The sequence below is a fragment of the Bubalus bubalis genome, chromosome 15 (assembly GCF_019923935.1).
Source record: "Bubalus bubalis isolate 160015118507 breed Murrah chromosome 15, NDDB_SH_1, whole genome shotgun sequence".
Taxonomy (NCBI): Eukaryota; Metazoa; Chordata; class Mammalia; order Artiodactyla; family Bovidae; genus Bubalus; species Bubalus bubalis.
In genome coordinates, this window is record NC_059171.1 from 4,871,533 (window position 1) to 4,888,668 (window position 17,136).

The window sequence follows — 17,136 nt, forward strand, 5'->3', positions numbered from 1 at the left end:
CTTCCCTGGTGGCTCAGATGGTAAAGCGTCAGCTTGTAGTTCGGGAGACTGGGTTTGATCCCTGGGTCGGGAAGATCCCCTGGAGAAAGGAAGGCTACCCACTCCAGTATTCTGGCCTGGAGAATTCCATGGACGGAGGAGCCTGGCGGGCTACAGACCATAGGGTCACAAAGAGTCGGACACGACTGAGAAACTTCACTGCTACTGCTGCTGCTAAGTCGCTTCAGTCGTGTCTGACTCTGTGCGACCCCACAGACGGCAGCCCACCAGGCTCCCCTGTCCCTGGGATTCTCCAGGCAAGAACACTGGAGTGGCTTGCCATTTCCTTCTCCAATGCATGAAAGTGAAAGTGAAGTCGCTCAGTCGTGTCCCACTCTTCGCGACCCCATGAACTGCAACCTAGCAGGCTCCTCCGTCCATGGGCAAGAGTACTGGAGTGGGGTGCCATCGCCTTGGGGTTCATGCCAATTACGAAGCTCTTTGCATAAATCTGTTCATAAACTACACTGCATTTAAACATTAAATGAAACTGCATTAAACAGCCCGGGGGGTTCCCCGGTCCCCGACGGCCCTGGGGCAGCCCTTCCCCTGCAGCAGGACCCCTGCTCAGAAGCAGCCCGCCGGGCCGCCTTCCCCTCCTCCCTCTCCGTCTCTCCGTCTGCTGCCCCCGCCTCCCCGCCGAGCACAGTCTCTCCCCCTGGATCAAACCGACCGGACGGGCCCCGCGCCCCGCGCCCCGCGCCCGGCCGCGGCTCCAGGGCGCCCCCAGCTGAACCCCGACACGGCCCCGGGGCGGGCGGAGCAGGGCCGGGCGGAGGAGGGCGGGCGGGGCCGCGGGGCCTGGAGCCGGGCCGCCCTCCGCTGGCTCCGCCGCAAGGGGCCATGTCGGGGTTCAGCTGGGGCTACGGCGAGCGCGACGGTGAGCCCGGAGTGGGTGGACGGGGTTCCGCGCGCCGGGGGGCTTCTGGGGTCCTCCTTGGAGACAGCGGCGCTCCGCGGAGCCGAGCGCGGGGCCGCAGGGGGCTGAGCGCGGTGCAGACGCGGACAGCGCCGGGGACCGCGGGGGGCTGAGCGCCGTGTAGACGCGGACAGCGCGCGGGGGGCTGCGGGAGTCTGAACGTCGTGTAGACGCGGACAGCGCCGGGGGTGACCCCGGTCCACACACCCCGGCCCCCCACCTTCAGACGCGTCCGCTCCCTGGCGTTCGACCAGCGGAGAGCTGCCCCCAGCAGTAACCAGCGACCCGTGAAAGGCTCGCAGTTCACAGCAGATCTGACGGCAGACTTCTATGAGCTGAGGACAAGCTTGCTTTTTTACTCCTTTAAACTCGTTATTCATTTAGGGGAGGCAAATCATGGCCAAGATGTGACAATATACTTAAGAAATTTTAATGACTTGAATCGCAGCACTGAGATTTAAGTTGTATTCCTGGCCACCAATGCCCCGCAGGTTTCTTAATAGCTGTTACTATTAACTGTTCCCCCAGCAGCCTGCAGGTGGTTGTCTGGAACTGCTGATTTTAGCAAGATTTTAGGTTCTTTTTGAGAAGTGAAGTTATATTTTAAACTACTTTTCCACCCTTTTTCTTTCTCCTTCCACACTCATTCTTGCAGAGACTGGCGGTTAGCAACGGATCATTGATATTTTAAAGAGTTGGTCAAAACATGTTTATTGGTGGGAGCAACAGTAATAATACGTATACTTTTCTTCTTGTATATTCTAAGTTATCAAAAGTAAACTATTTTTTCTTATTTTTACATTAAACTGATTATTTCAAATAGCCCTTATGTGCAAAGCAACACCAAGAAAGTCTTACTCTCAATATTAGATCTGTGAATAATAATAGTAATAATACTTTCCTTGGATCAACATGCATATTATTGAGCAGTATTATACACTTAGTTTTATAGAAAGCTTACTTTCACAAAGAAACAGAAGAGTTTCATTTCTAATTGTAGCATGTTTGAGACTATGATAAACTTGCCAGTTGAAAAATGGCAGCAAGTGAGAGTTTTAATAATGAAAAATATATTTAGGTGGATTTCTCTTTGAGTGAGACTACAATTATAGTCTTACATTTTGCTAATCTTCAATTTATGTTTGGGAAAATTGAAATTTCTTTTAATTTCCCTCTACTGGAATAATTTTTCTTGTTATTTAATAGTTGGGTGGCTGCATGCTCAGTCCTGTCCAACTCTTTGCAACTCCAGGGACTGTAGCCCACCAGGCTCCTCTGTCCATGGGATTTTCCAGGCAACAGTACTGGAGTAGGTTGCCATGTCCTACTTCAGGGGATCTTCCCTATTTAATAGTTTCTAGGTGTTAACAGTGCCCTCACTATGATTAGGAAGGGAAGGGGTATTTTCAATCAATGAATATTGATTACTCTTTAATAGGTTAGAAAATATTGGTTCCAGTGAAGTGCATCTGAAGTTTTAAAAATCCATCTTAGAAATATGTGAGGGAGATTAAGAGGTACAGACTTCCAGTTACAAAATAAATGACTCACGAGGATGAAATGTACAGAGTGGGGAATGTGGTGAACATCATGTAATGTTTTTGTGTGCTGAGAGATGGTAATTAGACTTATGGTGGTCATTTTGAAGTGTATAAAAATATCAAATCGCTATGTTGTGCACTGGGTACTAACGTCATGTTGTAGATAAATTATGCTTCAGAAACAAACAGGCATATAGAGAAAGAGGCCAGATTTATGGTTGTTACTACCAGAGTGAGTGGGAGGGGGGAACTGGATGAAGGTGATCACTCCAGTTATAAAATAACTGAGTACTAAGGATTTAATGGACAACATGATACATATAGTTAACATTGCTGTATGTTATGTATAAAAGTTAAGAGAGTGAGTCTTAGTTCTCATCACAGTGAAGACATATTTTGTCTGCTCTTTAATTCTGTATCGATATGAGGTGATTGATGTTCACTAAACTCGTGGTAATCATATCATGGGTTATGTATTGTAAGTCAAATTGTTACGCTGTACACCTTAAACTTACATAGTGCTGTATGTCAATAGCATCTCAATAAAACTGGAGGAAAAAATTAAAAATTGAAAGCATAAAAGAAAGATCCTTTGTAGAAAAGCCATTAACAAGGAATTATTTTATATTTCCGCTAAGAATTGTAGGGCTGTTCTCTGCTTTTGACTTCCCAGTGGCTAAGACAGTGAAGAATCCACCTGCAATTCAGGAGATCCAGGTTCGATCCCTGGGTCAGTAATATCCTCTGGAGAAGGAAATGAAACTCCAGGATTCTTGCCTGGGAGATCCCACGGACAAACAAACCTGTTGGGCCACAGTCCCTGGATTTGCAAAGAGCTGGATACTACTAACACTCCCTGATTTTAAATTCAGTAGCTTTCTGAGGACCACGCCTTTAAGTAGATCAACTTTGGCAAAATCCCATTCATATGTTGTTTCCTGACTGGGCAAGTTCTGTTGCTTGTTTTCAGTTTAGACTGGCAAAAGCAGTGAATGAGGAGATTAAAGGAAGCAAACTGGGAATAGTAGCAACGATAGATGGAACATCAGAAGGGGAGGCATCGGAAGATGCCACCACCTTCACAGATGACTGAGAACTTCTTCCAGGAACCTTTGACAATTTTATTAGTTTGGTTTAGGAAACATGACAGTCATTGAAAACTACACATCTCCAAGGGTCTTCAAAAGTTCCTGAATCAATGAAAGAACTACCATGTATCTCTACACCTGTGTTTAGATGAGTTTCAAAGTTGCATGTTATGGAGAATTTATAAAAGAGGAAGGGGCGTTTTTAAGAGGCAGGGAAATGAACATACCATCGTGTTTAATAGATAATATTGACTGATGCAAAATGATATTATTTTTGTTTTATTTTGGTTTGCCTCTGTTTTAAAAAGTAGTTCTGGCTGTAAAGAACTGGAAATAGAAGCATAAGGGGATTAAGAGTAGAAAGAAACTCTTTCCTAATTAGAAAAATAGTTAACAACATACTATGACACACACGTATATTTAAAGTCTGATTCTCAATAGGTTAATGCATACTTGAGGGCAGTGAAATAGAACATTTTTTTTTTTTTCACATTGGAAAAGGACTGGCTTGTTTACAAAAAGAGTGCTAGAAAGGTGAATGACAGTACTTAGTAAATAAGGAAATGTAGTACCTTTCCTCAGAAAAGGCGATGGTACCCCACTCCAGTACTCTTGACTGGAAAATCCATGGACGGAGGAGCCTGGTAGGCTGCAGTCCATGGGGTCGCTAAGAGTCGGACATGACTGAGCGACTTCACTTTCACTTTTTACTTTCATGCATTGGAGAAGGAAATGGCAACCCTCTCCAGTATTCTTGCCTGGAGAATCCCAGGGAGAGAGGAGCCTGGTGGGCCGCCGTCTATGGGGTCGCACAGAGTCGGACACGACTGAAGTGACTTAGCAGCAGCAGCAGCAGCACCTTCCTGTAATAAGATGTAACCAAAGAATTTTGGTTTTCAAGTTGCTTCCAAGTCCAAAGTGTATGATTCATAAGAGAACAACGTCTAAGTTATGTGTGTGGTTCTGTATTCATGTTCTGACTTTTTGTACCTGATGCATGTATGAAGTAAAGAATTTATACTATCTCCTTTGCAAGGAAGTTGAATAAGAAGGAACATTTGATTTAGAGACTGAAGCTGTTGATAACTCTGATATATTTGCACTTCTTGAAATTTCATTCTAAATCTTATCTTTAAAAAAATATTTCATGTTGTCAGTAGCAAATGCTTAATTCATTGTCATGCTGTGTCATTTTAGTAAGTACTTGAGTTTTTAAAAAATCAAGTAAGTTGCTTAGTGAGCGGGGAAAAGCTTAGTCAGCAGCCTTCTCTACTGGCCTGGTAGATGTTGTGCGAATTGCAGGCAGAGAAGAGAAGGTGAGAAGAACCTCTAACCTGTAAAGTCTGGAGGCTAGCTTGGAGCTTATTTGAAGTTGCGTCTTGCTGTTGATTTTGGTTCTCCTCAATTTACCAAACATGCTTAATTTGGGAACTTAATGCAATTTTGACTATAAATGCAGGACTGGGATGACAGTTGTTCCTTGAGTGGGAACTCAAATGTAGTATTGGCAAAACAACCATGGAAGGACCTCCTGGAATATAGAAAGAGAAATAAATTGTTACTTGACTCTATTGCAGAAAACCAACCATATTATATTTCCTGATATGGTGTAGTCATTTTATATGGATTATGCTATGTGAAAAATTTATATATTTCCTTAGTTTGTCTGTTGCACATTATTTACAGGAAATTAAATTGAGGCATTGGTGATATCCAGGGATACAGTGAATGAAGAGAAGTGGGAAGAACATTTGAAAGAACGACACCCTTTCTTCACTAGACCGCTTTCTCCGTGACGTTAGTTCTTTTAGCCCATGAGCCTGGCCTGTGGCATGGTCACAGTTCGTTCTTGGAGCTGAGACTGAGTCTGGCTGTTTTCAGTGATGAACTGTGCTGTTGTTTTTAGTTTGGTAGAAGGCATTTGCAAAGTACTTTATGAAACTTACATACTCTTTTGTCAACAAGGGTGAGTTTAACTGAAGATGAATTCAGGCAAACCAAGAGGTTTGCATACTTATAGTAAAATCACTTGGTCTTGTAAAATGAAGCAAAACAGTTAGATGTTAAAGTCCTGAAGGTAAAGGTCGTTTTTTACTCATCTGTGTGTTTTCGTCAAAGTCAAGTACAGCACATGGTACTCAACAAGCCTTTGGTTGAACGAAATAACTTATTGTTTCCTTTTTGCTTGGTCCTGTGTATTGAAGGTCCTGTTCATTGGAATGAATTTTTCCCTATTGCTGATGGGGATCAACAATCTCCGATTGAGATTAAAACCAAAGAAGTGAGATATGATTCTTCCCTCCGACCTCTTGGTATCAAGTACGACGCCAGCTCAGCTAAAATCATCAGTAACAGTGGCCACTCCTTCAACGTTGACTTTGATGACACGGACGACAAATCAGGTTGGCGCTACCTTTTTTTTTTTTCTTGGTTGGAGGTGAGGAGCTTGAATGATTGGATGGCGCCTTCTTCTTCTCTTTTAAAAAATTTCTTTATTTTTAATTGAAGGATAATTGCTTTACAGGATTGTGTTGGTTTTTGCCAAACACCAGCATGAATCAGTGGATGGCTCTTCTTATCTTCCACGTTTGAAACACTTGTGTGTTCCTTGTTAGTACTCTGCTAGAACTTGTAATAAAGTTGTGTTTGATTAGTCCACAGGATAAGGTCTTTCACACTGTGAATAAATAATGGGCCAACCGGAAAAAAAAACACAAAAACTAGTATATTTGTTAACTGAATGAAGTAGAAAAGAGCGTTTCCTGAAAACGAACATTTAATCCTCCTTCAAGTATACTTCTTGCCCAAAGAATAGATGATACCAAGTTTAAAAGTAGATGAAAGAGAAAATTAGAGAGAATCATATTTTGGAATACCTTTAAGGGCTTCTGATAATTTTTTTTTATTTTTAGTCTAACGTTAGGATGATGCTGTATTTATTAATGAAAAATACAGTTAGATTATAAAAATCCTTATTTAGAAGTCTTCATGCATTCGTTATTTTGGCCTTGCCACTTGATTTGAGGAATCTTAGTTCCCCAACCAGGGATCACACCCAGGCCCTCTGCAGTGGAAGCATGGAGTCCTAACCACTGGACTACCGGGGAATCCCCCATTTATTCACTAAGCTTAGATTTAGATAAGTAATAATGTCTTCTTGTGTTTATATAATGTTATGTTGTCAGCAAAAATGAAACGCCCATTCCATTTCTTCCTCATCTTTCTTAACTTCATAAAAGTGATTCATCAGAACATTTTAGTAAATGCATAAGGGAGGGGAGTATTACATGTATTAAATTGTATTTCAAGCCCTCAACTTTATGAACCTGTATTAACAGACATGATTGATGTGGTAGGTACACTATAGTAGTCCAAGGTTTCTAAGTACAAAGTTTATACCCCCTATAGTAGTTTGATACTGTTTATGATATCTCAAGCAAAAAAACTGAGGCTATCCATTCTGACTTTTAGACTAAGAACTGATTAGCTTGTACTTCATCATAAAAAACCTTAGTTACGAAAAATTCTTCCTCTAATTTGCGCAGTGATGATCTGGGTCTTCTCACTCCCTCTCTTCCCCTCTCTCTTTCTCTCATTTTCCCTCTACCTTGGGTTAATCAGTGGAATCAGTTTGTCTGTTTCCACCTTTGACGCTGGGTCTGTGATGGGTAGCGTGTGCCTTCACCCATAAGCGAGGGTCTCATTGCTATCTAGATCACAATGAAATTACCAGGGTTAATTGGAAATCACCATAAGGGCCTTTGTATTCCTCTGATCCAGAAGCTGCATAAATATAGGTCATGACTCTCATTCTTTTTTTCTCACGATATATGAAGGGGATGTTTCATGGTGATTTGAGGGGTTAAATTATTTAAAAGGTAGAGATCACCATAGCTAATACAAGCAATAAAAAACACAGATACTTCTGTAGCAGGTCACTTTAATTTGAATAAAGCGGTTTCCATTTTGTAAAGAAGCAGTTCTTCCTCAAGCTATCTCTGAATCCCACCAGTCACAGAACCACAGGCAGGGAGCTTTCTGCACAGTCCTGGCGGGGCTTTTTTGGCTGGGCTGCTGCACAGCCAAGGTTAACCTGGGGGAGCTGCCTTTCAGAATTTTAATGATCCTGTAAAAGGGGGACAGGTGGACACGAAATTCACCCAGGAAGAAATTTCAGAGGAAGAACTCCTATCGGCCATAGTAAGGGAAATAGTAATCAGATGAGGAAAGACAGCAGTGCTCTCACCCGAGCTTCTGGTTTTTCTGAAACCAGACAGGATCCCATCTCTCTGGGAATCTCACCTGGCTGGCTCCTCCAGTCAGGTCCTGGAGCATCCCCGACCTCCTTCCTACAGAACTTCCCACACTGCATTGTGACTGCCAGCTGTTTCTTTCCACTCAGCTAAAATGAGCAACAGCTGTGTCTTACTCATCTCCCTAGCATGGCAGCTAACACACAGAAAGTAATCAATAAATGTATGTTTCAGTTAAAGTGAAGTGAAGTCGCTCAGTTGTGTCCGACTCTTTGCGACTCCGTGGACTATAGCCTACCAGGCTCCTCTGTCCATGGGATTTTCCAGGCAAGAGTACCGGAGTGGTTGCCATTTCCTTCTCCAGGGGATCTTCCCAACCCAGGGGATTGAACCCAGGTCTCCCGCATTGTAGGCAGATGCTTAACCATCTGAGCCACCAGGAAAGTTTCAGTTAAAAGCATATTTTTGGGGGATGATTTTTTTGGAGGATATGGAAAATACCGTGATATGGCATTATGCTATATGTAGGCGAAGGTGGCGGGCTTAGTTGCTCAGTTGTGTCCGACTCTTTGTGACCCCATGGACTGTGGCCCGCCAGCTCCGCTGTCCGTGGGGATTCTCCAGGCAAGAAAACTAGAATGGGTTGCCTTTTCTTCTCCAGGGGAACTTCCCAACCCAGGGGTTGAACCCAGGTCTTCTTCATTGCAGGCGGATTCTTTACTGTCTGAGCCGCCAGAGAAGCCCTATGTAGGCAAAATCTCAATAAAACTATAAACCACCAGCAATCAATTAATATTTACCATTTGATACATAAATAGCTTAAACATTGGTGGATTATTCATTGTTCAAACATGGAATTTTTTTAGAGGCTGTAGTTCTAATTTTGAAATTTTAAAAAGTGAAATAGCTCTTGGAATATGGTAAACAACAGCCCTGTCATGGCGAAGGGGCTCATGTAACTCAGTGAAGCTATGAGCCGTGCCGTGCAGGGCCACCCAAGACAGATGGCTCGTAGTGAAGAGTTCTGACAAAATGTGGTCCATTGGAGGAGGGAAGGGCAGCTCATTCTGGCATTCTTGCCACGAGAACCTCATGGACAGTCTGAAAAGGCAAAAAGATAGGACACCGAAGATGAGCCGCCCAGGTTGGGAAGTGTTCAGTATGCTACTGGGAAGAGTGGAGGGCAATTACTAACAGCTCCAGAAAGAATGAGGCAGCTGGCCCAAGGGGAAATGATGCTCAGTCCTGGATGTGTCTGGGGGTGAAAGTAAAGTCTGATGTTGTAAAGAACAGTACTGCACTGGAACCTGGAATGTTAGATCTGTGAATCAGGGTAAACTGGAAGTGGTTAGGTAGGAGATGGCAAGAGTGAACATAGACATGTTAGGAATCAGTAAACTAAAATGAATGGGAAATGGAAAATTTAATTCAGATGGCCATTATTTCTACTACTGTGGGCAAGAATCCCTTAGAAGAAATGGAGTAGCCATCATAGTCAACAGATGAATCTGAAAAGCAGTACTTGGGTGCAATCTCAAAAACAACAGAATGATCTCGGTTAACTTCTAAGGCAAACCATTCAGAATCACAGTATCCAAGTCTATGCCCCAGCCACTGATGCTGAAGAAACTGAAGTTAACCAGTTTTATGACGACTTACAAGACCTTCTAGATCTAACACCAAAAAAGATGTCTTCATCATAGGGGATTGGAATGCAAAAGTAGGAAGTCAAGAGATAGCCAGCATAATAGGCAAGTTTGGCCTTGAAGCAGAGCAAAGGCTAACAGTTTTGTCAAGAGAACGTGCTGGTCATAGCAAATGCCCTTTTCCAACAACACAAGAGATGACTGTACACATGGACATCACCAGATGATCAACACCAAAATTAGGTTGATTATATTCTTTGCAGCCGAAGATGGAGAAGCTCTATACAGTCAGCAAGAAAAAGAGACCTTGAGCTGACCATGGCTCAGGTCATGAGCTCCTTATTGCCAAATACAGACTTAAGTTGAAGAAAGTAAGGAAAACGACTAGGTCATTCAGGTATGACCTAAATCGAATCCCTTATGATTATACAATGGAGGTGATGGATAGATTCAAGGGATTAGATCTGGTAGACACAGCGCCTGAAGAACTATGGACAGAGGTTTGTAACATTGTACAGGAGGCAGTGACCAAAACCACTTTAGGAAAGAAGAGAAACAAAAAGCAAGGGAGAAAGGAAAAGACCTACCCAACTGAAGGCAGAGCTCCTGAGAATAGAAAGAGAGATACGAAGGCCTTCTTAAATGAACCATGCAAACAAATAGAAGGAAACAATAGAATGGGAAAGATTAGTGATCTCTTAAAAAAACCTGGAAATATCAAGAGCACATTTTATGCAAAGATGGGCACGATAAAGAATACAAATGGTAAGAACCTAACAGAAAAAAAAGATTAAAAAGAGGTGGCAAGAATACACAGAAGAACTATACAAAAAAGGTCTTAACGACCCGGATAACCACAATGGTGTGGTCACTCACCTAGAGCAGGACATCCTGAAGTGTGAAGTCAAGTGGGCCTTAGGAAGCATCACTATGAACAAAGCTAGTGAAGGTGATGGAATTCCAAATGAGCTATTTCAAATCCTAAAGATGATGCTGTTAGAGTGCTGCACTCAATATGTCAGCAAATTTGGAAAACTCAGCAGTGGCCACAGGACTGGAAAAGGTCAGTTTTCATTCCAATCCCAAAGAAAGGCAATGCCAAAGAATGCTCAAACTACCATACAGTTGCACTCACTTCACATATTAGCAAAGTTATGCTCAAAATCTTTCAAGTTAGGCTTCAGCAGTATGTGAACTGTGAACTTCCAGATGTACAAAAGGATTTAGAAAAGGCAGAGGAACCAGAGATCAAATTGTCAGCATTCATTGGACCATTGAGAAAGCAAGGGAGTTCCAGAAAAACAGCTACTTTTGCTTCATTAACTACACTAAAGACTTTGACTGTGTGGATCACAACAAACTGTGGAAAATTCTTAAAGAGATGGGAACACCTGACCATCTTGCTTATCTCCTAAGAAACCTGTGTACGAGTCAAGAAGCAGCAGTTAGAACCAGACATGGAATAACAGACTGGTTCTGCAAATTGGGAAAGGAATACGTCAAGGCTGTATATTGTTGCTCTGCTTATTTAACTTATATGCAAAGTGACTCAGTACTGTGCTAATTTGCGTTAGTCATGTCCAACTCTTTGCTACACTATGGACTGTAGCCTGTGAAGCTCCTCTGTCCATGGGATTCTCCATGGACAGAGGGTTGCCATGCCCTCCTCCTGGGGATCTTCCTGAACCAGGGATCAAACCCACATCTCCTGTGTTGGCAGGGGGGTTCTTTACCACTAGCACTACCTGGGAAGCCCTATATGTAAAGTACATCCTGCAAAATGCTGGGCTGGATGAATCACAAGCTGGTATTACGATTGATGACTGACGTGAGAAATATCAACAACCTCAGATATGCAGATGACACCACTCTAATAGCAGAAAGGGAAGAGGAACTAAAGAGCCTCTTGATGAGGGTGAAAGAGGAAAGTGAAAAAGGAGACCTGGAACTCAAAAAACTAAGATCATGACATCCAGTCCCATCACCTCATGGAAAAAGAAGGGAAAAAGTGGAAGCAGTGACAGATTTTATTTTCTTGGGCTCCAAAATCACTGCAGTCAGTGACTGCGACCATGAATTTAAGAGACAGTTGTTCCTTGGAAGGAAAGCTATGACCAACCTAGATAGTGTATTAATAAGCAGAGACATTACTTGCTGACATAAGTCCATCTAGGCAAAGCTATGGCTTTTCCAGTGGTCATATATGGATGTGAGAGTTGGAGCATAAAGAAAGCTAAGCGCCGAAGTATTGATGCTTTTGAACTGTGGTGTTGGAGAAGACTCTTGAGAGTCCCTTGGACTGCAAGGAGATCCAACCAGTCCATCCTAAGGGAGATCAGTCCTGAATAGTCATTGGAGGGACTGATGCTGAAGCTGAAGCTCCAGTACTTTGGCCACCTGATGTGAAGAACTGACTCATTGGAAAAGATCCTGATGCTGGGAAAGATTGAAGGCAGGAGGAGAAGGGGATGACAGAGGATGAGATGGTTGGATGGCATCACCGACTCAATGGACATGAGTCTGAGCAAGCTCCGGGAGTTGGTGATGGACAGGGAGGCCTGGAGTGCTGCAGTCCATGGGGTCGCAAAGAGTTGGACACGACTGAGTGACTGAACAACAAAGAAATACCAGTCACTTGATGGATTCAGCTCTTAATTTTTCAGCTCTAAAAATTGTTAGTTTCTCAGTTATAATCCTGTTATCTAGTTCTAGGTAACTGCCCGAAGTTAACCAACTGTACAGGATCTCAAATTACACATTAAAAAGGAAGAAGCAGCAGGAGCAGTTATGGGGCGTGTGAGCACACCTTAGTCATGCTCTCCCACCCCTTCCCAGCCAAGATACAGAGATGGCGCTGCTCACGTGTCCTTACCCCGAACACAGTTGCTGGCCCACTGTAAGCTCTTAAGGGCTGCTGTACGGATGAGTGAGCGGAGAGCAAGTTGACGTGCATGTGCTCAGAGCAGAGGAAGCCAGACTAGTGAAGACTTCCTGGATCCAGAAAGAATTCAAGCCCCAGCAGCTGGGACCATTCCTGTCTCCTCTCTCTCTCTCTCTTGCTATAATCCTGGCAGATTTGTGCTCTCTGTTTCCTCTTTTCCTAGATTCCAACCAAAACATAAGCGTGCTGTTCATTTACTTTTACTTCAGAGAGCCGTTGGCCCCACCATGATCAGGCCACGGCGTTCATTAGATTCTCCGGGTCCTAAGACTATGCTCTTTAGCGGTGCCCCGGCTGCTTCAGGAGCATCCTTGCGGACTGAAGGCTGTGAAGGAGTGCTTCCCTTTCTTACTTTATAACGTCATCCACACTGGTTTCCCGGAGAATGACGTCAGTGCTGCCCTCAGGGGGTTTGTATCCTAGCGAGATAGACGGTAAATGCGTGAATAGACAAGTGTTTCAATTTTTATATTAATTTTTTTTAATTTTGTTTTGCCAGCCTTGCTTATCATTTTGGGCAACTGACCACCGTGTGCTAACAATTTAAAAAAGTTAAGTTCAACTGAGTAACGCGTACGTTTCTAGTTGGTCTTTGCAGCATAGAGCAAATGACTGATATCTATTTACTAAGTTATTACAATTTCCCAAACTTTAAAATTAACCCTGCTTTCTTAATCAGTATAGACCTCTTATATGAGTTCTACTTGAAATAGTTTTTTAAAATCTTATTGGAGGCATATATACATATCTTCCTGGGTCTGGAAGATCCCCTGGAGATAATAATTGCTAATTTTCAAATTTAAGATGGCAACAATAATATATTTATTCATCTAGGTTGAAAAGTAAGATGAATAATTTGACTTTTGCAAACACTAAATCATCCTCATTAAAAATAATTTTTGTCACCATTATTCATTTTACAGCATTGTTTAGCTGTTTTCTTATAAACCATCTCAACGCTTGTGATGAGCCTTGGTATTTGGACTCATTTTTTCCCACTCTGTGTTTCTTTGGTAGAGCACTGCTCCTCGAGAATGGTCTTCGTGATTAGACATTTGCTGACCACAGTCCCAGGTTGGACATTTTAATTGAAACAAAGTCCAGATACGTAAAGAGTAAGGCGGTCTCCATTGCATAACTAAGCAGAGTTGTGCTAATCTGGCTTTTAGACCCTGGATTCAGAGCAAGCTTTCAGGAGGTCACCCAGCGCTCTTGGACATTCCCTGACAACGTGTGTGTGATTTTTATATCACTGTCGTTTCCTGAGCCAGCTTGTCTGCATCTTCTTCCAAAGTTAATTCTGTGTTGATCCCTCAGGCTCTCTAATCCGCTTTTTATATGTGAAGGAACGACTTCATGGTTCAGCTCAGGTCTTATGCAACAGCAAGGGAAAAAGAGACAATAGGAGTGTTGATTTCTTTTTGTTTGAAATGCTGCTACATCCATGCTGTATGGAGTCACTTAGGGAAATGCGCCTTTTAAACTAATTTATCTGTGAATCATCCTTGAAACTGTTTCTCTACATACAAATAAAATATTTTATTCATTCCTTTGTCAAATATTTACCACTCATCTCCCCCGTGATGGTTACCCCGCTGGGTGAGGGTGCGGCAGGAACCCCCGCAGACAGCCTCTGTCCTCCTGTCCAGTGGGAGGAGAAACTACAATTTGCTCTTTGTGTCAGAGTAACATAAGAGTGAGCTCTAGAGTGTGGTTTCTCTCTTCCCTTCTGTTTTTCAGAGGGCTTGAAACACAATGATCTTTATCTATCTTAAAGAAATCTGGACATACATGAATCTAAAGGAAGTCCCAACCATTCAGTCTTACAAAAGATTTTATTACATATGCCCCCGATTTGTTTTTCCTTAGGCAGTTTTGGGGATCGTAGAAGTTAAAGAACATTCAGTCCAATCTCCTAATTAAAAATAGTCAAACAATTACAAACACAGACAAGAGCTGAAGCCCATAGACGCTTAAGTGAGTTTTGAAAGATGGCACAGTTTAGTCGCTGCTGCTGCTGCTGCTAAGTCGCTTCAGTCGTGTCCGACTCTGTGCGACCCCATAAACGGCAGCCCACCAGGCTCCCCCATCCCTGGGATTCTCCAGGCAAGAACACTGGAGTGGGGTGCCATTTCCTTCTCCAATGCATGAAAGTAAGAAGTGAAAGTGAAGTCGTTCAGTCATGTCCGACTCTTAGCGACCCCATGGACTGCAGCCCAGCAGGCTCCTCCATCCATGGGATTTTCCAGGCAAGAGTACTGGAGTGGGGTGCCATTGCCTTCTCCGATATATGTGTTAATATACAGTATTTGTCTTTCTCTTTCTGACTCACTTCACTCTGTATAATTGTTTTGTCTTTTATTTATTGTTGTTTGTAGAAAACTTCATGATGCTGCTTAACATCTTTTGCTGCTTATACAAGGTGGCTCATTCTTGATGAGTTTTGAGATATATATGTATATATGTTTCTTCTGAAGAGGAGGGTCATTTAAATTAGCTACTGTTTAAGGCTGCACCTCACCGATCCACACTCAAGCCTATTGGTGTTGATGAAAGATTAGTTGTGCTTTTGATGTAATCACCCTACCCTGCTTTCTTATCCTCACATATCCTTTGAAGATTTGCCCAATAAAGATTAATTGGGAGGAGACCGTTTAGGACTGTTTTCTACTAAGAAGCTTATACTTAAGATATGATTCTGCTGGCATGGTTTTAGAGATCATATGTGTTGAGGCAAAGGACTAAAATATACTCTGCCAAAGTGACAAAGATGTGATGGATTAATTTAAAAGAGTTAATTTTGTTTTGTATTTCATGTTTCTCCAAGAGGATGGGATTCAAGTATAGAAGATGTGCTTACTTTGCCAGTTTCTGTAGTGATCGTAACCGCAGTGAAAAAGCAGCCACAGCTAACATGTCCGGCTTGCTGCCTCTCTGCCAGGCAGTGCTAAGTGCTTTGCCTCCAGTTTTTGTTCTGTTTTCATAGCAGCATTAGGAGGAGGTACACTCTTCTTGAAGTTATAGACATAAAAGCTGAGGTTTCAAAACTAGAGGGTGTGTGCAAGACGACCCAGTAAATAGAGTGTGAGCCCAGGTCTTCTAACACTGAGGCCTGTTCTCAGACTGGAATGCTGGGCTGGTCTACTGAGTTCAAGGTGGGCCTCTTTACACTTCACATTCTTATTTAAAGAGGCTAACAGGCTCTATTTCACAGAGCAATTCTTTACCTCGATGAACTCCCAGTTTTTCTACTTTCTAACCAGCATGTCTGTTTCCCAGATATTCTGTTTCCCAGGCATCTGATTTCCCAGATATTCTGTAAAAATCTATTGTGGATTCTCTAACCTTTTAAAACACTTGGTTTTATTCCTTGCATACCTAAAAGTTGTATTCTTGTCAGCAAACTGAATGACACATTTATAAAAAAAAATCCCTTGGAGGACATGGAGATGTTGAATGATCCAGGGCGATGCTGTGGCTTGTGGACGGGATATTCACATGTTTTTCTTTCCTGCTAACAATTTGAACTGTATTGATGTGTAGTTCTGCGTGGGGGCCCCCTCACTGGAAGCTACAGGTTACGGCAGTTTCACCTTCACTGGGGGTCCGCTGATGATCACGGCTCTGAACACGTGGTGGACGGCGTGAGGTACGCTGCAGAGGTGAGTCAGCAGCCCTGTATTCGTGGCCCAGAGTTGTTTCCTTCTGTTTTAGTTTGATTTTTATTTCCTATTGGAATATAGTTAATTCATAATGTCATGCAACTTTCAGGCATACAGCAAAGTGATTCAGTGATGCACGAGCATATATCTGTTCTTTCCCAGATTCTTTTCCCAAGTAGGTTATTGCACAGCATTGAGTAGAGTTCCTTGTGCTGTACAGTAGGTCCTTATCATTTAAAAATTTGATTGGAGTACGGGAGTACAGTTGTTCCAGGATGCTGTTAGTTTCGGGTGGTTCAGTTATACATATTCACGGAGCTTGTCTATGTGATGGGATTTAAGGGATGCACGAGACAGCTCTCCTTACACCAGATTCTTTATCTCAGTGGCTAAAATTGCTTTATTGTGTCAGTATGAGAGTTTATCAACACGAGAGCCACAAATTTGCCCCTTCTGAGCCTTAAAGCTTAGGGTTATTGTTTCCGTTTTAGAAATGAATAAACTGCAGACAGATTAAGTGGAAGGAAGGGAAAGAAACATTTGTTTCAGGCCCAGCTGTGTACACACATGCAAAGTCCATATTATAGAGTTAATTGTAAATGGCAAAATTCCTTTAGGGACAAAAAGTAAAGTTACAAACTCTCCTGAACTCTACCTTACCTCTACAACCCCAAGTATTAAAATGCAGTCTCTGTTAATTCTTCAAGTCCTTGGTATGAAGTGTTCATTGACTTGTTTTTTCCCATTGGGGAGTTACTTCCTTTCCTTATACCTGATATTCATTAATTATATTCTGCTTTTTCTAATCCTCTGGTTAAAGGATAAAGCATAATATTCTTTAAGTTTTAATTAAATATTCTTCAAGTTTATAGTTAAATATTGCTAACACCTAGTTTTACCATGAGATGAAAGTGAATCATTGTATGATTCAACCAAAGCTACTTAAGTGAAAATATATAATGCGTCAAGGAAAGTTATGACCAATCTAGATAGCATATTCAAAAGCAGAGACATTACTTTGCCAACAAAGGTTCGTCTAGTCAAGGC

General features: G+C 42.4%; 1 protein-coding gene across 2 annotated transcripts in view; it reads left to right on the forward strand.

Annotated features, from left to right (window-relative positions):
* Positions 1–782: 782 nt before the first annotated feature.
* The window catches only part of CA13 (carbonic anhydrase 13), a 39,332-nt gene continuing 22,978 nt past the window's right edge, over positions 783–17,136 (forward strand). The window contains exons 1-3 of one of the 2 annotated variants that reach the window (XM_006077412.4): positions 789–919; positions 5,792–5,989; positions 15,971–16,089. In XM_006077412.4, coding sequence (XP_006077474.1) covers positions 883–919; positions 5,792–5,989; positions 15,971–16,089 — 354 coding nt within the window. In that variant the 5' untranslated portion in view covers positions 789–882. Of the gene's footprint in view, positions 920–5,791; positions 5,990–15,970; positions 16,090–17,136 lie in introns of both variants that reach the window. The other variant, XM_044928510.1, reaches the window with a different exon arrangement.